This window comes from Oryx dammah, unplaced genomic scaffold, assembly GCF_014754425.2.
Source record: "Oryx dammah isolate SB20612 unplaced genomic scaffold, SCBI_Odam_1.1 HiC_scaffold_8, whole genome shotgun sequence".
NCBI lineage: Eukaryota > Metazoa > Chordata > Mammalia > Artiodactyla > Bovidae > Oryx > Oryx dammah.
The window spans coordinates 28956167-28975660 of record NW_024070192.1 but is presented as its reverse complement, the minus strand read 5'-3'; the positions used below and the strand labels follow the sequence as shown (position 1 = coordinate 28975660).

At 45.3% G+C, this 19494-nt stretch overlaps 2 protein-coding genes across 3 annotated transcripts in view; one reads left to right on the top strand and one right to left on the bottom strand.

The window, feature by feature from the left end:
- Positions 1 to 19494, bottom strand: part of PIGL (phosphatidylinositol glycan anchor biosynthesis class L) — a 51179-nt gene that overhangs the window by 23847 nt on the left and 7838 nt on the right. For both annotated transcript variants that reach the window (XM_040245909.1, XM_040245908.1), the window contains exon 2: positions 18904 to 19003. In XM_040245909.1, coding sequence (XP_040101843.1) covers positions 18904 to 19003 — 100 coding nt within the window. The remainder of the gene's footprint in view (positions 1 to 18903; positions 19004 to 19494) is intronic.
- Positions 6598 to 6946, top strand: LOC120867425 (40S ribosomal protein S27). The gene has a single exon (XM_040245913.1). The coding sequence runs from the start codon at positions 6632 to 6634 to the stop codon at positions 6884 to 6886; it is 255 nt and encodes an 84-aa protein (XP_040101847.1). The 5' UTR covers positions 6598 to 6631; the 3' UTR covers positions 6887 to 6946.

Below are 19494 nucleotides of genomic sequence, written 5' to 3'. Positions count from 1 at the left end.
CATATTTCTAAACCGAGGACTTCCTCAGTCGTCTGGGCGGGCAAAGGTCACCCGAGTTCAGGGCCACCGGAGGCGGGTGGGGTGCAGTTGGGTCACCTGGGCTGCTGCACGGCTGGGGTGAGTCGCCTCCGGGAATCGCCAGGAACCAGCCCAAGAGGAGGGAGGAAAAGAAACAGGGAAAGGTGAGGAGGAAAGAAGGGACCAAGAACCAGGAAGAGACTGAAACAGACCAGTTGGTGTCTGTGAAACATCTGGGCTGCCAGCCATCCCACCCCCGCAAGCAATTTAAGAGCGTGGACAACGACCACGTGTCCCAGGAGACCCTTGTCCACAGAGGAGCCTGGCCCTCCTTTCTCAGGCACATAAAAGGGACCTGCAGGTCAGGGCTGTCAGGCAGGGCTGTAGCTCACCTTTCTCAGGAAGACGCGCATTTTACATTAGTTAGTACCCCAACAAGGTGTGTAAATCCTGTGAAGTTCTTGTGAGATCTTTTCCCCAAAATTGCCAATTCACTGTCTTACGTGGCAACTGAGAAACAGAGCTGCTCACTGAGCTCACTTCAGCGGTCACAGGGCTCAGCTGGGAGGCCCAGGTCTCCGTCCCCACCCCTCCTCTCTCCCCAGGGGACTCCCAAGGGCCCCCCTGAGCAGAGGCTGTGCAGTGTTGCTCAGGACAGAGATAGAAGGGCCAGGACCTCGACTTTCAGACACTTCTCAATCTTCTGGTACCTGAAATGTCTGCCTCACTCCCTTTTTAAAAAAAAGCCAAATTTAGGGCCATGTCAGAGAAGGGGTTCATCCCTGACTTCAGTAAGCACCTGGAACCAAGTGAGAAGAGCAGAAGCAAAGCCAGAGGGTGGGACGTGGAGTCCCCGTGGGCAGTGCCGTCAGCCCACTAGGACACCCTGGAGTCCCAGTGTGGGAAGGGGGTTGCCAAACCGGGGAGCCCCGGGGCATCTCAGGGTGAAAGGGAACCTTAACTGAAGGTTCCACTGAACTGCAAGGCACCGCAGGAGGATCAGACCAGTGCTCAAATAATGAAGTCCAGGGCAAAAAGTCACTGCAGAAAACAGTCAAACATGTTGCTGTGGTGGTTCAGAGAGGAAATGTTAAGGTTGTGCAGTGCAGATGAAAGAGTTTCACGTGGGTGGCGGTGTCTGTGCTGGGTCAGGGTGAACAGGCCTCCGGATGGGGCTAGAGTTCTAGAAAGAGAAGAGTGGAGCCATGGTGTGCGGGGTGAGTGTGGGCCGTGACTAAGGGCACCACCTGTCTCATGTAGAGACCATCATACAGGGAGGGGAATGGGGAGGTTTCCTCAGGGCAGTGGCTGGATCGGGTTTGCTTTAGGATGTCAGCCTGGGAAAATGAAAGGTGAATTTGGGGGTGGGGCATAGTTAGGCCTCAGCAAGGGTCCAGACCAAAGGCGAGGCCCTGGGGATGGGAGAGAGAAAGGCGCCCAGAACACTTATGGAAAGAGACTTTGTCAGATTTAGTGTCTGACTGGATGGTAGGAGCAAGGAAGAAAACGCCATTGAAGGTGACTCCAGCAGCGTCACATGCGAGGACTTCATGTTTGCCTGGTGCCTTCCTTACAGTCAGAAAGTGTCAGTTGCTCAGTTGTGTCTGACTCTTTGGGGCCCCATGGACTGTAGCCCACCATGTTCCTCTGTCCATGGAATTCTCCAGGCAAGAATACTGTAGTGGGTTGCCATTCCCTTCTCCAGGGGTCAAACCCAGGTCTCCCACATTGTGGGCAGATTCTTTTCCTGTCTGAGCCACCAGGGAAGCCCATGTCAGAGGCGTCACTTTAGTCACCACTTGGTGTAATAATGCAGGGTGCTAGGAGGGGCACTGAAACTGGTGGTACCCAGCTAGAGAGCTCAGTCAACTGGGACTTCCTTTTTTTGGTTTGTCTTAAGACTGTCAAAATTAAAGCAGTGCATTTAAAAAAAAACAATTCTCATGAAGGAGCTGTAGCCATGGAGAAGCTCTCCGGGAATAGCCTCAAGGGAGCAGGAACCAGAACCGTAGCTTGGCGAGCTCGAGTCGGGCTGGGGGAGAAGGGAGGGACAGTCTGGTGGGGCAGAGACGGAGCAAACCAGTGCACGGGACCGTGCTGGAGGGGCTTGAGGAAGGAAAGGCCGCTGGATTTCACCCCTCAGGGAGACCATGGGTGGCCCTGACAGCGGTGCCCATGAAAAGGGGCAGGTGGTGCAGGACGGGGCAGTGGGTGGTGAGAGAGCAGTGCCAGGAGCTTCAAGAAATTTGGGAGGAAGAAAGAGGCGGGAGGCCTGAAGGACGTAGGAGGCCAGGAAGGGTTTGTATAGCTGTGAGGATGTTTGAGGATGCGGCAAACCAGTCAGCCATGGTGGTAGAGAGCAAGCTACCCGCGGGGGGCAGGAGGAGACAGGTAAGGCCCAGGCGATCTGGCTGCAGAGGATGGACGTGTGAAGCAGGGAGCAGAGCTGAGGACTCGAGGAGAGCTAACAGCTCCTGCGTCATCAGCTGTGGTGAGGATGAAACGAGGTAAAACCTGATGGACATTTAGACCCTGGCATGTGGTCAGGGTCCTGTAAAGGTCAGCTCTTGAGCTGACTCTGGATTGGATGGTATTTGATGCCAAGGAAGGAAAAGGGTGATGGATGCTGGGCCACAGAGAAGGGCAGTCAGCAGCAGATGCCCTGTGTGGTTAGACCCAGGGGTCTTCAAAGGTTTCTGAGGATTCCACCTGTGTTTCAATGAGAGGACCTCTCTGCCGAAGTCTGGACGCAGAGGGTGGGGGTAGAAAGATGGAGACAAAATGGATACATGGCTGGAGGGCTGAGCAGGGGAGGCAGCTGAGAGGTCCCCGGTACCCTCCACAGCAACCTTGGGGGCAGTGGTGTGGTCACCAGAGGTGAGTGCTCAGGCTGCCAGAAAAGGACTGAGAGGAGGCTGAGGAGGGTCCACAGTGACCGGGCTGGCAGGATGGGAAGCCTGGGAGTGGCCTGCCTGATGGCTCTGGATGGACACCCCAGCACCAAGGGTGCTGGTCATGAGCATGAAGGGCACAGGGCCCAGTGATTTACGAAACAGCAGTGTCCTGGTGGCCATCCAAGTTTACGGGGAGGTACGTGAACAGTTTCAGCAGCTACGAGAATGGCCTGGTGAGATCAGCTGCTAGCTAGGCACAGCTAAGCAAGTGTCAGGAGTGACCCCAGAGCTGTAACTGGCCTGCAGGGGGTCCCGGGCATCCCCAACAGACAGGTCAGGAGGTGGAACGATGGGACAAGGCTCTAATCAGTGTATTCTTACTGTAACTCAACAGGATTAATATTAATTGCTGACTTTGTAATAGTTCAGTGAGAACTTTTATATAATCAGTGAGGTAAAGTGTTTACAAAGTCTCAGTTGCTTAATAGAGATTAACATCTCCGCTGAGAGTGGTGAGTCCTGAGTGAGAGATTCTGCTCCTCATGGATGGCTTCTGAAGCAGCCAGTGCTTCCGAGGTCTTGTGAGATGTGGCTGAGCTCAGAGCTGAGGCTGTGTCACTGGTACTTGGGCTCGGGGAACTGCATGCTCTGGGCAACACACAGAGGTGTGTCTCTATTCCCCCCAGGAATGCCAGTGACTGGAGACTCCAGAATTTTATTACTCACTCTCAGTCCTTCCTGCTCTTGCATTCCTATGAGAAAACTTGCTCCTACACTTATGCTCCAAGCAAAAAGACCAAATAATGCCCTTTCCCAGGTGACCTGATCCAAGCTTCCCCCATCCTGGGTGACCTGATCCAGGCTTGCTCACTCCACTTCTCGGTCTCAGGAAACGGGAGCTGCAACTCAGAAACAGCAGCTCAGAGGTTCCCAAACATTACTGTGCTTTACGATCATCTACGGAGTCTGTAAAAAATGCAGAATCTAGGTTTCTCACCTCACTAGGGTCAAGGTCTTATCTGGAGGTAGACAGGAAGCCCACAATGCAAACCCTGATGTGTAACTAAATAGCTTCTTACTCTATGTATCACTCCAGTGTGAACAGCCGTGGGGTGTTATTTATTTCATGATGGTTAATGATGTGGAGAAGCTCTATACAGTCAGCAAAAACAAGACCGGAAGCTGACTGTGGCTCAGATCATGAACTCCTTATTGCCAAATTCAGACTTAAATTGAAGAAAGTAGGGAAAACCGCTAGACCATTCAGGTATGACCTAAATCAAATCCCTTATGATTATACAGTGGAAGTGAGAAATAGATTTAAGGGTCTAGATCTGATAGAGTGCCTGATGAACTATGGATGGAGGTTCATGACATTGTACAGGAGACAGGGATCAAGACCATCCCCATGGAAAAGAAATGCAAAAAAGCAAAATGGCTGTCTGGGGAGGCCTTACAAATAGCTGTGAAAAGAAGAGAAGCAAAAAGCAAAGGAGAAAAGGAAAGATATAAGCATCTGAATGCAGAGTTCCAAAGAATAGCAAGAAGAGATAGAAAGCCTTCCTCAGCAATCAATGCAAAGACACAGAGGAAAACAACAGAATGGGAAAGACTAGAGATCTCTTCAAGAAAATTAGAGATACCAAGGGAATATTTCATGCAAAGATGGGCTCGATAAAGGACAGAAATGGTATGGACCTAACAGAAGCAGAATATGTTAAGAAAGGGTGGCAAGAATACACAGAACTGTACCAAAAAGATCTTCACAACCCAGATAATCACGATGGTGTGATCACTCACCTAGAGCCAGACATCCTGGAATGTGAAGTCAAGTGGACCTTAGAAAGCATCACTACGAACAAAGCTAGTGAAGGTGATGGAATTCCAGTTGAGCTATTTCAAATCCTGAAAGATGATGCTGTGAAAGTGCCACACTCAATATGCCAGCAATTTGGAAAACTCAGCAGTGGGACTGGAAAAGATCAGTTTTCATTCCAATCCCAAAGAAAGGCAATGCCAAAGAATGCTCAAACTACCGCATAATTGCACTCATCTCACATGCTAGTAAAGTAATGCTCAAAATTCTCCAAGCCAGGCTTCAGCAATACGTGAACTGTGAACTTCCAGATGTTCAAGCTGGTTTTAGAAAAGGCAGAGGAACCAGAGATCAAATTGCCAACATCCGCTGGATCATGGAAAAAGCAAGAGAGTTCCAGAAAAACATCTATTTCTACTTTATTGACTATGCCAAAGCCTTTGACTGTGTGGATCACAATAAACTGTGGAAAATTCTGAGAGAGATGGGAATACCAGACCACCTGACCTGCCTCTTGAGAAACCTATATGCAGGTCAGGAAGCAACAGTTAGAACTGGACATGGAACAACAGACTGGTTCCAAATAGGAAAAGGTATATGTCAAGGCTGTATATTGTCACCCTGCTTATTTAACTTATATGCAGAGTACATCATGAGAAATGCTGGGCTGGATGAAGCACAAGCTGGAATCAAGATTGCCAGGAGAAATATCAATAACCTCAGATATGCAGAAGACACCATCCTTATGGCAGAAAGTGAAGAGGAACTAAAAAGCCTGTTGATGAAAGTGAAAGAAGAGAGTGAGAAAGTTGGCTTAAAGCTCAACATTCAGAAAACGAAGATCATGGCAACTAGTCCCATCACTTCATGGGATATAGATGGGGAAACAGTGACAGACTTTATTTTTTGGGACTCAAAAATCACTGCAGATGGTGATTGTAGCCATGAAATTAAAAGACGCTTACTCCTTGGAAGAAAAGTTATGACCAACCTAGACAGCACATTCAAAAGCAGAGACATTACTTTGCCAACAAAGGTCCGTCTAGTCAAGGCTATGGTTTTTCCAGTGGTCATGTATGGATGTGAGAGTTGGACTGTGAAGAAAGCTGAGCGCCGAAGAATTGATGCTTTTGAACTGTGGTGTTGGAGAAGACTCTTGAGAGTCCCTTGCAATGCAAAGAGATCCAACCAGTCCATTCTAAAGGAGATCAGTCATGGGTGTTCTTTGGAAGGAATGATGCTAAAGGTGAAACTCCAGTACTTTGGCCACCTCATGCGAAGAGTTGACTCATTGGAAAAGACTCTGATGCTGGGAGGGATTGAGGGCAGGAGGAAAAGGGGACGACAGAGGCTGAGATGGCTGGATGGCATCACCGACTCGATGGACGTGAGCTTGAGTGAACTCCGGGAGATGGTGATGGACAGGGAGGCCTGGCGTGCTGCAATTCATGGGGTTGCAAAGAGTCGGACATGACTGAGCGACTGAACTGAACTGAATGATGATTCTAGCAAAGCCACAGGATGGACGGTTTTATTAGTCAAGTAAGTTATGATACAGGTATCCCATGGAATAGTATGCCTCACTGAAAAATGAACTATATTTGTGTTTCTGTATGTAAATATGCATTTGTAAAGTATTGAAGGTATGGAAGTTTACACATTGAGTAGTTAACAGTGATTTTCTCTGAGGAGAGAAGCATATGTGGAGGGAGATTTTGTTTTTCCTCACTGGATATATTTTTGTACTGATTGTTTTTACAGTGCCCATCATAAATATTGTTATTAAATATTACTATTATTTTCAGAACAGCTTGATTGAGACATAATTCACATAATTTTGTAGTCCACTCGTTTAAAGTGCACAATTCAGCCTTTCCGGCGGTGACGACCTCCTCACGAGAACATGCCTCTCGCAAAGGATCTTCTTCATCCCTCTCCAGAAGAGGAGAAGAGGAAACACAAGAAGAAGCGCCTGGTGCAGAGCCCCAATTCCTATTTCATGGATGTAAAATGCCCAGGATGCTATAAAATCACCACCGTCTTTAGCCATGCACAAACAGTAGTTTTGTGTGTTGGCTGCTCTACTGTCCTCTGCCAGCCTACAGGAGGAAAAGCAAGGCTTACAGAAGGATGCTCTTTCAGACGGAAGCAGCACTAAAAGTACCCTGTATCAAGATGAACGGGAAACCATCCCAATAAACACATTTTGGATACAAAACAAAAAAAAAATAAATAAATAAAGTGCACAATTCAGTGTGGTGTGTTGGTTTTTTTTTGGTATGTTCACAGAGTTGTGCAACTGTCTTTGCAATTTTAGGACATTTTCGTCATCTCAGAAAATAAACCCCATTATGAGTCACTTCCCACTCCCTTTCCCTCCCCACTCTTGGCAGCCACTGATCTAGTTTGTGTCTCGGTGGATTTGCCTGCCCTGGGTATTTCAGATAATCCCGTGTGGGGATAATGATCCCCACACAGGGATCATACCCTGTGTGGCTGCCTGTTAACAGGCGGCTTCTTAGGTTCATGCAGTCTGTAACATGTGATGGGACTTCACTATGTTTTGTGGTGGAATAATAGTCCAGTGTATGGCCAGACCATGCTTTGCTCATTTACTCATCTGTGAATGGACATTTGAGTCATTTCTACCCTTTTGCTACTGAACTCTGGGAGTTGGTGATGGACAGGGAGGCCTGGCGTGCTGCAATTCATGGGGTCACAGAGACGGACATGACTGAGGGACTGAACTGAACTGAAGTGATGGTGCTGCTGTGCGCATTCATGTACACGTTTTCATCTGAATGTTTTCAATTCTTTTAGGTATTTATGTTGGAGTAAGATTGCTGGGTAAAGGTAATTCTGTATTTACATTTTTGAGGAACTAACTGCCAAACTGTTTTACACAAACCCACCAGTGCCTGAGGGGTCCAATTTCTTTGTTTCCTGGCCTGCATTTAGTATTTCCCTTTTTATTTTTAAAAAAATGGTCAACTTAGGGAGTGTGAAGTAGTGTCTCACAGTGGTTTTGACTTTCATTCCTGTAATACCTAATAATGTTGAAAATCTTTTCCTGTGCTTATTGGCCATTTGTGTATCTTCTTTGGAGAAATGTCTATACAAGTCCTCTGACCATTTTAAAAATTAGGCTGTTTGTCTTTTTGTTGTTGCTTATGGAAGTTCTTTATATATTATTTTATATGTTATATATACTCTTTGTCGTTGTTGTTTAGTCCTTCAGTCGTGTCCAACTCTTTTGTGATCCTATGCACTGTAGCGTGGGATTTCCCAGGCAAGAATACTGGAGTGGGTTGCTATTTCCTTTTCCGGGGGATCTTCCTGACCCAGGGATGGAACCCACACCCCTTGTTTCACCTGTATTGGCAGGCAGATTTTTTTTTTACTGCTGAGCCACCAGGGAAGCCCATATATACTATATAATATATAAGGATATATTATATTTGTCTGTATTGATATCTGGATATTAATCCTTTTTCAGATATATGCTTTGCAAATGTTTTCTCTCATTCTATGAGTTGTCTTTTCATTTTCTTGATGGCATGCATCAAGCAAAAAAGGTTTTAATTTGGTCTGTTTCTCCTTTTGCTATGGTTGATACTTTTGGTGTCATATCTAAGAAGGTTCTGCCTAACCCAAACTCATGAAGATTTACTCCTATATTTTCTTGGATGTGTTTGATAGTTTTAGCTCTTCTTATTTCGGTCTATTTGAGCTAATTTTTGTGTTTAGTGGAGGGGAAGGGAAGCTTGTTCTCTGGTATGTGGGTATCCATTTGCAGAAGAGACTATATTGCCTCAGTGAATTGTCTTGGCAGCACTGTTGAAAATCAACTGACTATATATGTGAGGGTGACAGTATTATTAAAAAAGGAAAAAAGAAGAAAAAGAAAACCTGAAAAAGAAAAACCCTATAAATCCTTCTAATACAGAAACTGGCTAGTTAAGCTATGGGGCTTCCAAAGTGGCTCAGCGGTAAAGAATCTGCCTGCGAATGCAGGCAGACCCAGGTTCGACCCCTGGGTCGGGAAGATCCCCTGGAAGAGGAAATGGCAACCCACTCCAGTATTCCTGTTTGGAGAATTCCATGGACAGAGAAGCCTGGTGGGCTATAGCTCAGGGGGTGTCAAAGAATTGGAGATGACTGAGTGACTGAGCATGCAGACCAGGCCTGTACCAACTGTCACCATGACAGTTTTGCCAGAGGACCACCACACCATCTTACGTTGCAACACACACAGGCAGCTGCAGTGTTTCTTGTCCTGAGGGCTCTCATCCCCCAGATGACTAAGACTTTTTTCTTGGAACTTGGTGTGGTGGGGAAATAATCTGAAAGGCTGACCCGGTAACCTTTCTTCTGGACGCAGACTTTGTCTGTAAGGCTTGAGTGGGAGAGAATTAGTTGCCTCTCATCCAGAGTTTTTGGTTCCTAGTGCAATTACTGCAGATGCTATAGACTGAACATTTGTGTCCCCTAAAAATCCATATGTTGAAACCCATTTCCTCAATGTGATGGTATTTGGAGGTGGGGCCTCTGGTCGGTAGTGAGGTCACGAGGGGAGAATCCTCCTGAATGGGACTAGTGTCCTTAGAATAGAAACCCTAGAGCACTCCCTTGGTCCTGCCACCACGTGAGGACACGACAAGAAGGGCGCAGTCCGTGAAGCAGGAGACATGGCCCCACCAGACACCTCATCTGCTGACACTGTGATTTTGGACTTCTCAGCCTCCAGAACTGTGTGACACAATTCTGTTATGAGCCACCCAGTCTGCAGTGTTTTTGTTCTAGCTGCCCAGATGGACTATGACAATGGAGGTAAGGGTGAGCTGGCTAAACTCAGTTTGGTTCTTAAAGGATCTACTTCTTAGTTTTTTAATATCCCTATTCAGGGCTTCCTTGGTGGCTCAGTGGTAAAGAATCTGCCTGTTGATACAGGAGACATGGTTCCCTGATCTGGGAAGATCCCATCTGCTGCAGAGCAGCAAAGCCTGCGCACCACAACTATTGAGCCCGTGCTCTAGAGCCTGAGGACTACTGAGCCCTCATGCCCTGGAGCCCGTGCTCCTCAACAACAGAAGCCGCTGCAGTGAGCAGCACGCAGAGGCACCACAACCTGAGAGTAGCCCTGACTCGCTGCAACTAGGGAAAAGCCTGTGTAGCAGCGAAGACCCAGCCCAGCCAAAAATAAATAAGTAAATAATTATATACATAAAAAAAGATCCCATGTGCATGTTGCAACTAAGACCCGGTGCAGCCAAATAAATAAATAAGAATAAAAATGTTAATTTGTTAATTTAAAAAATCCCTATTCTGCTTCCTGAGGAAAGGACCAAAGTGTGTGACAAGGGATACAGTCTGCCATGGGTGTCATGAAATGTAGAAGTGCTCGGTAAAATGAAAGTGAAAGTGAAGCCGCTCAGTCGTATCTGACTCTTTGCAACCCCATGGACTGTAGCCTATCAGGCTCCTCTGTCCATGGGATTTTCCAGGCAGGAGGGCTGGAGTGGATTGCCATTTCTTTCTCCAGGGGATCTTCCTGAGCCAGGAATCAAACCTGGGTCTCCCGCATTGCAGGCAGATGCTTTACCGTCTGAGCCACTAGGGAAGCCCTCAGTAAAATGGTAAGCACTTAAAAACAAATCAGCTACATTGCTGAGTTGAGCACATGACCCTCCATTTATAGAACAACCACATCTAAACACGTTCTGCTCTGCCCGAGAAGATCTAGGAGCTTTAGGAAAAGTCACCATCTCATCCAGTTGCAAATATGACGAGAGAAGCCCAGAGAGGGGCCATTATTTGCCAAAGGTCACACAGCCTTACAAGCTGAAGCCAAATTTCATGACTCCTGGAAGAGAGCTCTTCCATCACACTGTACTTTCCTCTTTTTCTTTTCTCTGGTCTTGATTTTCCTCATATTCACCCTTTCTTCAACTGCCAGCAGGAATCTGTGTAAGTTGAAACATGGACCTCCACTTTTAGTCCTAGCAACATCCCCATTTCACTCTCTTCCCTCAAACTCCATAGCAAACGACAGCGAAAGAAGTAATTTACAGAGCAGCAACTTTGATGAAGCAAGTAAAATACCGTATCAGAAAATCACAGGACATGGAATATACCCGCCTGGTGAGATGCCCCAGAGAGGGGGTGCACAGCTGGCCAGCAGTACTCTACCTTGGCACTTCCAACAGGATTTGGAAGTGCCTCAGAATCAAGCCTCACCTTCCCAGAAACAATATACTGTAAAATAAATTCAGTGAAACTGTCAGTTTACAACTGATGTATGCTCATTATTAAAACTAAGGAAAATACAGAAGAGTGTAAAGGAAGTATATTCTGCTTTTTAAACTCAATATTCTATCAGGAACATCTTCCTAGATTATGAACTATGCATGGAAAACTTTGAATTGTGTGGGACTGCCCGGGCGGTCCAGTGACTAAGACTGCATACTTCTGATGCAAGGGACTTGGGTTCGATCCTGGTTAGGGAATTAAGACCCCACATGCTGTGGGCAACTAAGCCCAAGTGCTGCAACTACTGCAACAAAAGATCCCAAATGACGTAAGGAATATCCCGAGGCAGCCAAATACATAAATATTAAAAAGAAACTTTTATTTATTTATTTATTTAATTTTTTTAATATTAAAAAGAAACTTTTAAATTGTGGCTTAATGTTCTGGACCATGGCTATATAATTAATCACCTACTGCTACGTTAGGTTGCTATCAGTTTTTTTGCTGTAATGAATATCACAACACACAGTCACCTTGGTTCCTATTTTTGTGGTATATTTACAGCCTCTTTCAAGGAGCAGAATCAGCCACAAATACATGCCTTGTTGAGGCCAGCCTCCCTGGTCCCACTCTTCTTCTAAACTGACACATGACTTGACCCAGCCTCCCTCCAGCTCCCAGGATAACTTGCCTTTGAAGTAGCATGGGAGCAGCCTTCCATGTTGGCATAGTCGCTCCGTATCAGCTCGGTCCACTGCAGTCTCCTCCCATAGCTCCTTTTCTAGGAAACGTCACTGTCCTTTGTGCCCTCTGGGAGGACAGGAGCCCTGCCCTGCTCTTGCCAACTGGGACTGGAACGCTGCCCTCTCACTGTACCGAGTCACTTCTTTGTGTCTTTGGAGAAAAGGCCCTGCGAGGAGCTTCGTTTTATCTCTTTACAGTAAGAGGACACTTCGTCACTTTCACTTTGGCACTTGGCATATAGTCTGTTTTGGTTTCTGGAAGGGGCCGGCTTTTACAGGGTCTCAAGAGGAGAGGGGGTTAGTTACCAATGGGACCCCAGCAGCCCCAGACTCTCTGCTTTGTGGCTTCCCTTTCACTGATTTGTGTCCATTTATTGGAAAACACAGACTTCAGGAACTGGTAGCGGGCCAGGCTCATTTATATTGCCTAGTGGGTACTGGATTCTATTTCCTTGTTCAACTCAAATCAGTCTGTTAAGGTCTTGGGCTTGTTAATGCCAGGATGATGTTGAGATGAGCACTGGGAGAAAAGATGCTGAAACCTTAGGATGGTGGAGCCAAATAGACAGAGTGGGAAAATCAAGATGTAGAAAAATACTCCCAAACCTCACTTAGGACTTCCAAAAGGCTAAAAATAGCCATGCAAGTCAGGGATCAAGGCTGTTTTCTTTAAAAAAGTGAAAACAGTTTTACTGAAGTCTCAGGAATTGGTTTGCTATTCACCATTTCTGGGTCAATGAAAAAAAAAACCGACGAAAGGGGGTTGGAAACCACACACTTACGGGCTGCCACAGGAAGGAAGCTTCTGGTGTGAGCCAAGTAGCCTGTTTATTCAACAAACATGCATCGAGCAACTATGTATTAAGTGTTAGGACACTGGTTGGGGATACAGGAATAAAAGATACAGAGGGGCTTATGGGATAAAAAAATGATGTATATGTTGTGATATGATGGGACAATGACAATGTAGCCAAAGTGCCCAAGAAAATCTGGGCAAATCATGGATGTTGCAGAGTCGAAGGTAATCTTGAGCTGGGATTTCAAGGATGAATAGGAGTTTGCTAGAGAGCTAGGATGTGGGGAGCTGGGAAGGGAGGAAGCAGGCAGAGGAGGGCTGGGCACATGCATGAGTGTGGATGCAGAAGAAAGCTTGGTGTGTTTGCAGCCTGACTTGCATACGAGAACAGACTGGGGTGCTGGGAATCCTCTGCTTTTGTGGTGGGAATAGATGTGATGTGGGTACAGCAGGTATGGGATGCTAGGAGCAAGGATCAGACCACAATCACCTCCAAAACCCCAAAATTTCCTCCAACGGTTGGTTGTTGGGCCCTGATGCATTTTTATGGGCCTGGTTATGACTGGAAGGTCTACTTTGTTTTATTTCATTACAATCAGTGTGTGTGTGTGTGCGAGTCACTCAGTCATGTCCAACTCTCCAATCCCATGGGCTGTGTGTGTGTGTGTGTGTGTGTGTGAGTCGCTCAGTCATGTCCAACTCTCCAATCCCATGGGCTGTGTGTGTGTGTGTGTGTGCGTGAGTCGCTCAGTCATGTCCAACTCTCCAATCCCATGGGCTGTAGCCCACCAGGCTTCTCTGTCCATGAGCATTCTCCAGGCAAGAATACTGGAGTGGGCTGCCATGCCCTCCTCCAGGGGATTTTCTCGATGCAGATATCGAACCTGGGTCTCCTGCGTTGCAGGCAGATTCTTTACCATGTGAGCCACCAGGGAAGCCCCCTTAAACCCCTTCCCATTTCCAGCCTAACCCCTTTGGAGCAGCGTATCTGACCCTCTGCCCACTGGTCCTTCAGAATGAGGCCCTGAGAAGACCACAGTGTTTATAAAAAGGCTTAAAAATCATTACTATCTTTTCAAGGAACTCTATTCTATGCTTCAAACTTACCAAAATGTATACAGAATTGTTTCTAATTTAGCCTTCACTTGTATGGATAGAAGCTGAGTACAGAGGGAAGAATTTTTATTAGTCATGTAGAAGTAGTCTTTAAAAATATATAATCATTTTATTGCACTTCACGACAGGACTGAGTGACTTCACTTTCACTTTTCACTTTCATGCATTGGAGAAGGAAATGGCAACCCACTCCAGTGTTCTTGCCTGGAGAATCCTAGAGGCAGGGGAGCCTGGTGGGCTGCCGTCTATGGGGTCACACAGAGTCAGACACGATGGAAGCGACTTAGCAGCAGCAGCATTGTGCTTCGAAGATACTGTGTTTTTAATGAACTGAAGGGCTGTGGACCTATGACAACAAGTCTACTACTGGCGCCATCTTTCCAACAACATTTGCTTATTTTGTATCTGTGTGACATTTCAGTAATTCTTGCAATATTTCAAACTTTTTCATTATTATTATCATATTAGTTATGGTGATATGTGATCTGTGATCTTTGATGTTATTGTTATAACTGGCTGAAGGTGCAGATGATATCTACTTTTCAATTAAGTAGAATGTTATGTATGTTATTTTTTTTTAGATATAATGCTATTGCATACTTAATAGACTACGGTATAGTGTTGACGTTACTTTTATATGCACTGGGAAACCAAAAAATTCCTACTGACTTGCTTTATTGCGGTGGTCTGGGCCTGAACTTGCAGTATCTCTGAAGTCTGTTTGTCTTTTAAAAAGTAATACAGGCTTCCTTAAAAAAACAAAACAAAACAAAAGCAAAATAAAACTGTACAGAATTCTGTGAAATTAAGAAGTGCTAGTGTTCTTGCCTGGAAAATCACATGTACGGAGAAGCCTGGTAGGCTGCAGTCCCTGAGGTTGCTAAGAGTTGGACACAGCTGAGCGACTTCACTTTCACTTTTCACTTTCATGCATTGGAGAAGGAAATGGCAACCCACCCCAGTGTTCTTGCCTGGAGAATCCCAGGGACGGGGGAGCCTGGTGGGCTGCCGTCTGTGGGGTCACAGAGTCGGAAACGACTGAAGCGACTTAGCAGCAGCAGCAGTGTTCTTCTTCCCTGGCCCAACTAAAGAGCAGCGGCTACTGACAAGTCTGGTGTGTGTTCTTTTAGAATATACATACAGAAATGTGTGTTTACTTTTTGTTTTGAAATGTAAATGAAACAATTCTATGGACTCCAGCACAAAAGCAACAAATGAATACTCAGTCTGCATTTCCCAGTCACATTCAGTTCCCAAGTGTCCGGGAGAGGGTCTCTAAGCCCTTTTCTAGGCCTGAACCTCAGCACGTGCACAACCACCATTTGTGCAAACACAGCAGTGGTGCCTATCAGGCCAACACCCATTATCCAGTTCCTGGACCTTGAACTGTTCTTTTTCTTCACCCTCTAGCACGGTGCCTTGCCCATTCCAGGAGCTTTAATCTGTATCTGTTAATAACATTCATTTAAACATCACATGGTCCTTTAAATTAGCAGAACCTACAAGTATTAAGGAACTGGGTAAGGTTACCAAGAGTATCCACTTAGTTGTCTAATGACTCAGATGCCTTCTCTTGAAAATGGAACTGTTTTCTCTCTTTAAGGTGTTGGCTAAGGGGTTTACTTAGGTGAGCTCCTCTGGCTAAATGCCTCCTTGGAATCAAGCCATGAAGTTCAGAGCAATGGAAGAAAGCACTGACAGTACACAACCTCAGATGTTCTCTTAAGCACGTTGGTCGTTCGCTTACCCTAACAAAGTGGTGACCTACTTTCCTGCAGAAAGTCAGGAATCAATTCCGTCTTCCTTTCTATTTCCAAATCCTAGCACTGACTGTCATTTATTAAACGTCTGACCTCAGAGGAGTCTCTTAAGCTTCAGTTTCTTTGTGTGAAACTAAAAAAGGATCATAAAAAAATCTGTCTTTGTACAGTCAGTTGAAGAATTGATCGAGGTGACCTTTGTGCGATTGTGAGTCAGGCTTGGAGGAGTCAGGGCGCAGTGACCAGATGGCCTTGGCTGCAAGGCTTGCTCTGCTAGGGTCAGCTGGATGACCCCGGGCAGATGACTCAACCTCTCACTAGTCCTCTGTTTCTCATCTATAACCTGGGGAAGTAATTGGATTATTTTCAAGATCATGTGTTTAGCGAGGTCCTTGGCACTGACGGTGAATTGAATGTTACCATGATTATTCTGAATGTGGGCCTTTTGTGAAACTTCCCTTTCTCTTTGTCCCCTTCATCCTTCCATTTGACTCGTCTAAATAACCCAGAGCAAGATTTCAGAGCTCTTCGTTGCTCGGTTAGGAAACTAGAGGCTGAAAGACTGAAAACTGCATGCTGCCAGGGACTGAACTGTGTTCTCTGCAAATCCAAGGGTTGAAGTCTTAATCCCCAGTATGACTGTATTTGGAAATGAGGTCTTTAGGAGGTCATTAAGATTAAGTGAGGGGCTTCCTAGATGGTGATAGTGGTAAAGAACCCGCATGCCAATGCAGGAGACATAAGAGACTTGTGTTCAATCCCTGGCTTGGGAAGATCCCCTGGAGGAGGGCATGGCAATCCACTCCAGTATTCTTGCTTGGAGAATCCCCATGGACAGAGGAGCCTGGTGGGCTGTGTTATGGTCCATAGGGTCGCAGAGTCAGACACAACTGAAGTGACCTTAGCACGGACGTGTACAAGGTTAAATGAGGTCATAATGGTGAGCCCTAAACCTATAGGGGAGAAGGAAATGGCACCCCACTCCAGTACTCTTGCTTGGAAAATCCCATGGACGGAGGAGCCTGGTAGGCCACAGTCCATGGGGTCACTAAGAGTTGGACACAACTGAGCGACTTCACTTTCACTCTTCACTCTCATGCATTGGAGAAGGAAATGGCAATCCACTCCAGTGTTCTTGCCTGGAGAATCCCAAGGATAGAGGAGCCAGGTGGTCTGCTGTCTCTGGGGTCACACAGGGTTGGGCACGACTGAAGTGACTTAGCAGCAGCAGCAGCAGCAGCAGCAGCCTTATAGGACTGGTGGCCTTGTAAGAAGACGAAGAGAGAAACTTCCCTCTCCCCACTGCTTGTGAGCAGATGGGGAGAAGATGGCCATCTGCATGCCAAGAAGGAAACCCTCTCCAGAAATCAGCCCTGCTGCAGCTTGATTTTATACTTTCAACCTCCAGAATTGAGAGAGAAAAATACATTTCTGTTGTTTAAACTGCCCAGACTCTGGTATTTTGCCATGGTGGTCTGAGCAGACTAAGACACCTGGCTTCCTTGAATCTTCAAACTAGCTGTGGAATTATTTATTTTTAACACATTTATGACTCCTCTTACGAGCAGTATCTTACAAGTAGGGGATGTTGCTGAAGCTGCATGATCTTTTGGATATATAAAAAGTATAATAAATTAAGTCAGATTCTTAATTTCTTATCAAAAGGACATATGTGCCAACAAGAAAAGGCTCAATGGCCAAAGAGGAGATGATTGCAGTATCGAAGAACATAATGAGTTAAACTGAAAAACTGAACACGTAAGTTCCTGCCTGCTGCTGCTGCTGTTGCCGCTAAGTCGCTTCAGTCGTGTCCAACTCTGTGCAACCCCATAGACGGCAGCCCACTAGGCTCCCCCGTCCCTGGGATTCTCCAGGCAAGAACACTGGAGTGGGTTGCCATTTCCTTCTCCAATGCATGAAAGTGAAAAGTCAAAGTGAAGTCACTCAGTTGTGTCCGACTCTTAGTGACCCCATGGACTGCAGCCTACCAGGCTCCTCCATCCTTGGGATTTTCCAGGCAAGAGGACTGGAGTGGGGTGCCATTGCCTTCTCCAAAGTTCCTGCCTGCCCCATCCGACAAACCAATAAATAACTGGTTACTGACGCAGGTACATAGGGGATCAACTCCTATTCTGAAAATGGCGACAAAAGGGAAAGAAGCATTTTAGCCCGTCTTTTGGAGTAAAACTATATATATCAGGGTAACTAAATAGCCCCAGTTGATAAAGTTCTGCTTTATAGAAGAATTATAGCTGGTATATTTGGAACTCAGGAGATATTTAGAGACTCACCATTTTGCAATCTCTACTTAATTAATGATTACTAATCATGAAAGCACTACATGAAAGGTTGATGTGGGTCTTTACAATGAAAAGGATTGGCCGTTACCATGTAAACGCACCAGCTGATTGTAGGATCACTGAAAGTAAGACAGTACACGTCTCCTAAAATGATTCTGCTCCCTGAAAGTCAGTGCCCGTTTCCAGTTTGCAAAAAAACAGAGGATAAAACCGCCACTGAGGCAGTATCACGCGGAAGCAGACAGACAAGTCTTTCTACATGACGACTGCCTCAGTTTTTTCAACAATCAATGACATTGGGAGGGGGAAGGGATATGAAGCATATCAACCAGCTATAATGTGTGCACTTTGTTTATACCCTGATTTGAACAAACCTACTGAGAAAAAACACTTTTGAGCTACTCAGAGCAGCTCAAAATGGACTGGGTGTTTGACAAACCAAGGAATTGCTATTACTATCAATTTTGTTGATGGGTTGCTAATGATGTTGTGGCTGCATGAAAAAAAGTCTATCTAAGAGATCTATCCTTAAGTATATATGGTAGAATAACCTGATGGCTGGGTTTTCTTTAAAATACTTCATACATGGGAGGAGAAAATTGGGAGACTGGGATTGGCATATACACACTGTTATATAAAAATACATAAGGACCTACTGTTCAGCACAGGACACTCTGCTCAGTACTCTGTAATGGCCTATATAGGAAAAGAATCTGAAAAAACAGTGGATATGTATATATGTATAACAGATTCATTTTGCCATGCAGCAGAAACTAACTACAACATTGTAAATCAACTATACTCCAATAAAAAGAAAAAACACAGCTCAGTTATAACTGCAAAATAACCCCTAAAACTTCACACACAAAAGATATATTATATGGGGATAGATGCACGCATAGCAAAGGCTTGGTAATTACCGGCCTTAGACAACAGGCTCGTGAGGGTTCATAATACTGTTCTTTACACTTGACATATTTTAAACTTTTTTTTAAAGATTAAAAAAGTAGCTATCTTAAGACAAAATCTGAACAGAAGTTGAAAAAATTCATTTGTGTTACACTGCCACTTGAAAACAAATGTGAAACTATATTCGGGCAACTTCTCAAATAATGTTCTTACCCATCCACGTGAGTTTTTTTGTGTCTTTTGAGTGTATCACGGTGTATTTATTGCCACTGAATTTCCACATTGTTAAAAGATAAATTTACCTGTTTTCAATAATCATTACGTTGGAGGGGGGAATCCCCAGAACATCACAGCTCTGCAAGAGTTCCTTCTTACGGATCTCCCCTTGATTGTAGTAATTTCCTGAGGATAACAAATACATGGTTGTCGATTTATCAGTGGAGATCTATTGTCCACTCATTCTCATCTTGTTCCCTAAAGGATTTAAACTATCTGAAAATGTTGTGGCTGTGATAAAAAGCTGGAGAAACACAACACTAGGGTTACTGTCAGACACACCTGTGAAGCACAAGCTTTATAATCACCATTGAATTCCTCTCCGTCTCTGTCTACCCATGTCTGTCTGTCTGCCGGTCTGTGTTTCAGCCACATGCTACAGGCTTTGCGTACTGGCTCTACAGTTAGCAGGTTTAGGACTGACTCTTCTGTAACCACTCAGAACAAGTAGGGTATCCAGACACACTATTCTTTTGGGCCTCTCTATTATTTAATCTTATTTTTAAAATTGAAGTATAATTGATTTACAATGTTGTGCTGTACAGCAAAGTGAGTCAGTTATACACATATATAGACATTCTCTTTTTTATATTCTTCTCCAACACGGTTTATCATAG